The sequence below is a fragment of the Myiozetetes cayanensis genome, unplaced genomic scaffold (assembly GCF_022539395.1).
Source record: "Myiozetetes cayanensis isolate MyiCay16 unplaced genomic scaffold, myiCay2020 scf9, whole genome shotgun sequence".
Classification (NCBI taxonomy): domain Eukaryota; kingdom Metazoa; phylum Chordata; class Aves; order Passeriformes; family Tyrannidae; genus Myiozetetes; species Myiozetetes cayanensis.
This window is the reverse complement of record NW_026088185.1, coordinates 6576609-6582608: the sequence shown is the minus strand read 5'-3', so window position 1 is coordinate 6582608 and position 6000 is coordinate 6576609. Positions and strand designations below refer to the sequence as shown.

Sequence of the window (6000 nt, the reverse complement as noted above, 5' to 3'; positions counted from 1 at the left end):
TGCCATGGGCAGAAATTACAGGAAAGGGAACAGTCCTCACAGGGGCTGTGCCTTAACTTGAAATATGCAGAAAGCAAACAGGAGGGGACCTGTGCTGGGCTGCGCCTAGCTCTTTACCCTCATGTGTCTATCTGCCCCTCCCCAAAATCCAGCCTCTAATCTTCCCTTTGCAGTGTGGGTGGGTAATAATGGGCATAAACCTGCTCCCCCTGTGGCAGCGATCCCAGAAAGGCTCCTGAACTGTGCTGAGGGCAAGTGACTCACTACGGTCACAAAGCACTCCTGGGGCAGGTGAGCTGCTGTCACACCTGCACCAGCCAGCTAAGCACCAGGGATGGGGGCACGTTCTGGCTGAGAACAGCCCCTTTACAGGTCAGCCTTCAAAGACAGCACACACCTCCCTCAGCCTGGGCAGGGAAAAGGGCAAATCGTCTTTCCTATCCAAAATCCATCTCCCCCATAGAGCAGGAGGCCACTCAGGACCTCAGGACACTCAGTGTCTATGTGGCACAGTTATTCCCCCCCTGCAGGTGCTCTACAGCCTCTCTTAAAAAGAGGAACCACAGGCAACTTTTTATCAGCTTTTTAATTCTTATTAATTGTGTAAGAAATGCAGCAAGTTTCTCAGCTAGTGCTGTGATTCTCTTCCCCATGTGTAATCCAACCACCACCAGCCCGAAACGGGACCCTTCCAGTGCCGAGGGGGCAGCACTGGGCACACTGCAGGAACAAGGTGGGCAGGAACTCCAGAAGCATAAAACCCCCTCTGCCTTCCACAGAAAATCAAAATTTTAATCACTGAAATCAGCATCAATCTTGCAAAGAATAAGAGCGGCTACAAGTGGGGTATTAGGAGACAACCCATGTTTTCGTTCCATTTTAGCACCAGATGAGGAGGGTTTCCTCTTTCACTGTCCCTTGCACCCCAGCACACAGACGTGCCTCACCCAGAACTCCACTGGGGTTTCGCGGGAAGAAACACCCATTGTCTCCAGCATCCTGCAACGAGAAGCAGAGGAAGGGTCTCGCCCTGTCCAGCCAGCTCCCACCTGACACCCACAACCAGAGACAGGTCTCTTCCACCCACAGCACAAAGGCCTGGATGGCAGATGCTTCCAGCTGCTGCACAAGGGTTGTTCTGGTCAATGAATAAATCAGCAGGCACAGGGATGCCTCTCCTTCCCAGAAGGCCCTTGCTGGAGACCAAAACAGGTTGGTGAAGATGCAACCACCAATATTTTTCGTGCCCTCTGCTAATCAAGAACAAGGCAAAGAAACTCAAGATACCCCTGACACAAGATTTCCATGGATATATCAGTGCAAGCACACCCCAGAGCTTCATGGACTTAACATTTAAGGATCTGCTGTTTAACCCTTGACAGACACCCACCCACACCTGGGGGGAAGGAGGGAGTGCACCCCTCACAGCTCATTTCTAGCTTTGGAGGAGTCTCCACAACCTCACTCTTCATGCACTGTAGAAGACAGGTTCTCCACATCCTGCTTGTTTTCCCAAGCAGTTTTCTCACCTCTTTTCAGTCTCTTGGAGGAGGGATTTTGCAGCTTCAGGGTCATTCTTCATAAAGGTTTGATACGGAGAGGCAGACTCCATGTAGCCAACCACACCCTCGACAGTCATGGGGATACCGTCATAGATATCAGTGATTCTACAAGAGAGATGGGGAAGGAAGGAGCATTGACAAGTTAAATCTTAAAGGCAGGGAAACACAGATAACAGATTAACGTGCTGGTGAATAAAGTATCTGACACCATCAAAGGTCCAGAAGATGGAAATAATATCCAACTGTGGCATGTGGTGGGTCAAGAGCTCTGATTGCTGTGCTACTGGAGAAGCAAAGATGGTTCCAGGTACCATCTCACATAGTCTGTGACTTGGACAGCCCTTTTGGTACAGGCCTAGTAAGTTGCAGACCCCCATCCCCTCCAGCATCCAGGACACCAACACCTTCACACCACCACTACCACCACATTTTTGCCTTGGTGGGGAGGCAGGCAGTGGCTCCCCAGAGGTCTGGGGCACATTTGCTGTCTCACTCTGTTTTTCCTTTCAACCATGAAGTGACCTGCTCAGAAACCTCAAACTGTGCTAGACCACCAACTGAAAATCTAACCCAAGGCTGCCTCGAGCAGGAGGGGTCCTCACAGCCCTCAGACCCCACTTGATGGCTCAGTGCAGAGCCACATAAAAGCCAGGAGCAGTTGGGACTGCAGCCACACAGCTCTGCCTCGATGCACAGGGGTTTGTTGATCCCCAGCAGCTGGGTTGAGATTCTGGCAAACCCTGCTCCTTTGTGTCCTCACTGAGCTGGAGGCAGAGCAGCCCCTGGAAGAGCAGAGACACCCCCTTTATCCACTCCTGGCACTGCACCGAGAGGGTTCTGCTCACCTCTTCTTGTCTGGGAATGGCAAGGCCTCGAAAATCTCTTTGTAGTTTTCCAAGACGAATTTTAGTCTATTATGTGAGTATTTTAAAATCTGGTCCCAGCACTGTAAAGACAGTGTATTAAAAAAAGCACAAAACCATTTGAAATTCTCAATTTCCACGTAACTCAGGTTTGAGCCTAAACCTGATATGCATTCACACATGGCCCTTTTTATTTTTTAAATACTTATGGCATTAAAATACACCAAAAATCTTGCTTACTGCCCAGAATTTAAGGATGCCATTTTATTATAGAGATAAGGGTTCTGTTTTTCTCCCTACGCTGCTGTTACTGATTGTGCAAAGGCTCCTTTTATCCAGTTGTTAAAACACCCTTTGCCAAGAAAGATTACTAAAAAAGGACTTTTCCCAAACAGTTTATACTTCCCATTCTTTTCACTGTGATCAACAGCAGGAAAAGTATCTTTGACAATACCAGCCCCCAGATATGCTCTGGCACCCTTCTCACCCTACCAGAGCCTGCCCTATCAATCCTAGTGTCTCTTTTCTCCTCATCCAGCCAGATTTAGCACTGCTTTGGAGCCTCTAAATCCCACCTCAGCCTTACCCCTGCGTTTAAACCATGCCTCTTCTGCCCATCCTGCATTAGGATTCCTCTCTGCACCCAAGCAATATGCATTTCCCTGTGCCCAGACCAGGAGGGGAAGCCCTGAGGTTTGGGTTCCGTCCCCTCACCTCCCTGAAGATTTTGGTAAGCTTCTCAGAGCAATCTCCATAGCGCACGCTCATGTCCACGGTGTAGGTGCTGATGGCCACACAGCCACCCGGCCTCACCACCCGTTGTGCTTCCTTCATGAACTTCTCGATGTCAAACCAGTGCGCGGCCGTGAACGAGGCCAGGACGTCCACAGAGGCGTCCGGGAACGGCAGCTCCTCTGCAGGGCACACGCTGGGAGCGGGGAGGAGAGAAAGACATCTGTGATATGGGAATCAGAGGGTAGGACATGGAGCCAGTGGGTATTTTTTGGAGTCCATGAGGACTGTGTGGGATGCAAAACCATGGCTACAGGAAGTCTAGGATAATGCCTGTTCACCTCGGGAATTCCATCAGGTAAGGCTTTCTTTGGTGCCAGCTGGGTCTTACAACAACTGTACTCGCAAAACACCATTCCCATGTGAGGACCCGAATTTTGCCTTGGGCTGAGCTCACTCCCCCGACACTCACAGGTAGGAGACATTGGGCATGGAGAGGGTGTCCTTGGCCTCCTGGATCTGTGCTTCGCTGATGTCCGTCCCCACCACCTTCTTGAAGTGCTCTGCAAGGAAGCGGGTGCCTTGTCCGGTCCCACAGCCAACATCCACCACCAGCTCAGCAGGGATTGCCCTCTGTGGGGAGGAGCAGATGCATCTCAGTGGGCAGCCACCCAGTTTCTGTGCTTTTACCCTATTGCTTCCCACAGCATCCACTCAGGAACAGCCTTGGCATGGCAGAACCTGTGGAAGGCCTCTGCTGTGCCCCCGCCTTGCCTTGAGCCCTGGTAATTTATCATACCCTGTGGCACCAATCAAGATAACAGTCCCAGCAAGGTAAATACTACCACCCACAAATAAAGATACCCTGGATTTTTCCTCCAAACTGGCCATACCCTACTCACCTTTTCCTGCAGGTAGGCAAGGATGGTTTGCTGCAGCTCTTTGCCCGGTGCAAACCTGTATTTCTGGTAGACGGCTGCATGGCCTTTGCCCTCGAACATCTGGGTGCTCATGCTTGGATAACCCGGCACCTGGGAAGCAGCAGGAAGCCGGGATTGTCACCACGGGGTCAAATTCCTGCGCCTCTTTAGCCTATGACCGCAGGCACTAAAGCCTCCAGTTCCCAGCGGGGCCCCCGTGAGGACTTTGCCCGTGAGGCTCCGGGCAAAGGAATGTGAACCTGAGAATCCCTCCCACGGCTGTAAACTAATCCCAAGAGGAAACCAGCAGCATCCGATGCGGAAAAATTTTCCAGGTTTTTAAGCAATCCTTACTCCTTTGCTTCCCCAGCGCCCCCCCCGCCGTTTTCTGAAATAAGTTACCATTACAGTAGAACAGTTTGGGTTTGTTTTTTGAGGGGGGTTTCTTTGGAGGTTTTTTTGGGGTTTGTTTGGTTTTGGTTTTGGGTTTTTTTAAGGAAATCCATGTTTTATAATTAACACAAACACAGCAAGTCGGCCCTGCGCTTTCTCAACCCCCTGGTATTGTTTGGCCTCTCACGGACACCGCACAGGGCGTTCCCTGTCTCGCCCATCAATGTGCCTCCCCCGTGACGCTCCGGGACCCCCAGTCCCCGCATCCCCCTGGTCCCGGCCCACCCCGCCGCACCGGAAGGCTCTCGGCCGCATCCTGTTTGTCTCGGTGCCCGAGCAGGTGCCGTGCGGGACAGCGACGGCTCCCATGGCTGGTGACAGACCCCAGGAACCCTGCCCCGTCTGACGGGACCCAGCACCCTCTCTGTGCCCACAGCGAGCGAGGCGGGCAGAGGGACGCGAGAGCTGCGACATCGGACAGTCAAGGGTTATTCTGCCTTGGGGCGCAGGAAGAGATGCTCCAATAGCGCAGGGCTGGAGCTCCCAGCAGGCAGCAGCAGCGCTGCCGAAGCCCTTTCTGGATGGATCCTCCAGCTGCTTTCCGAGCGCTCAGAGGAGCCTCCTTCCCCCAGCGCCCCCGCGCCACGCCCCGCCCTTACCGCCGACAGACCCCGCAGCTCCCGAGGCCTTCCCGAGCGGAGCTCCAGACCACGAAAAAGAGGAAGAAAGGCGGACGATGGCCGGCGCCGCCCCGGTGCCTACCGCCCACCCCGCAGCTCCTCCCTGCCGGGCCAGAGCGCAGTCGGAAGGGCTAAAATCCAGAGCGCAGCTTCCAGAGGCTCATCCCACCGAGATGCCGTAGCCCCAGAGCCTTAGTCTTTACACAGCTCTGTAGTTACTAATTACAGAGAGCTTTCAAAATGCCCACGGATCCCGAGGGTCGCTCAGCACCCCCCACGTCTCGGGAAGCAGATACAGAGCCCAGAAGATCTTTACAAGGTAGCAGGAGAACAGGATGCAAAGCTACGGGCAGCCAAAGCCGTACCTACAGCGCTCTGTCTGCACTGAAGGCCCCTCCTATCGTTCAGCGGAAAGAGAACATGCAGAAATAGAGTCCCCTGCACCAACTTGAAGAGCACAGAGCACAGTATTTCAGGACTAGGCAACCTGCCCTGATTTGGATTTACTCCTTTGCTAAGAGTAATGCTAATTCCATGCAGCTGAAGGCAGCGAGTCATGGTTCACTGGAAGCACTCAGTTTGTACTCTGCACAGCCCGAAAGCCACTCCTAACTTTAAGAGAATACAGGTGGTATTCAACTGATTATCCTCTGGCTACTGAGACCAAACACCTGCAGTGCAGAGGCTGCAAATGGCACCAGTCCTTTGCTAGCTCTCCCAACCTTTGCCACACTGGATTCAGCTGCCTTTGACTCCCTATTCCAGCTCTCTTGTATTCCCCAAGTGACAGTGAATCTCTGATGACCCTGCAGCATGCAGCAATAAATTGTCTTCTTAAACCTTGGGTTGC

General features: G+C 52.7%; 1 protein-coding gene across 1 annotated transcript; it reads right to left on the bottom strand.

Annotated features, from left to right (window-relative positions):
• Nucleotides 1-571: 571 nt before the first annotated feature.
• Nucleotides 572-5277, bottom strand: LOC126652876 (putative methyltransferase DDB_G0268948). Its single transcript, XM_050340075.1, has 7 exons — nt 5130-5277; nt 4060-4188; nt 3630-3790; nt 3140-3353; nt 2408-2508; nt 1530-1667; nt 572-999 (listed from the first exon to the last, which is right to left on the bottom strand). Exons 2-7 carry the CDS (start codon nt 4168-4170, stop codon nt 909-911), a joined length of 816 nt encoding a protein of 271 aa, XP_050196032.1. The 5' UTR covers nt 4171-4188; nt 5130-5277; the 3' UTR covers nt 572-908.
• Nucleotides 5278-6000: the final 723 nt, after the last annotated feature.

What these genes read in the sequence shown, in the direction of transcription:
- LOC126652876 (XM_050340075.1), bottom strand. Translation starts at nt 4,170, where the DNA reads ATGAGCACCCAGATGTTCGAGGGCAAAGGCCATGCAGCCGTCTACCAG. An exon ending in CCATTCCCAGACAAGAAGAG is followed by an intron (nt 1,668 to 2,407) that starts GTGAGCAGAACC and finishes TCTCTCTTGTAG; the next exon opens with AATCACTGATATCTATGACG. An exon ending in CTCCAAGAGACTGAAAAGAG is followed by an intron (nt 1,000 to 1,529) that starts GTGAGAAAACTG and finishes TTCTCGTTGCAG; the next exon opens with GATGCTGGAGACAATGGGTG.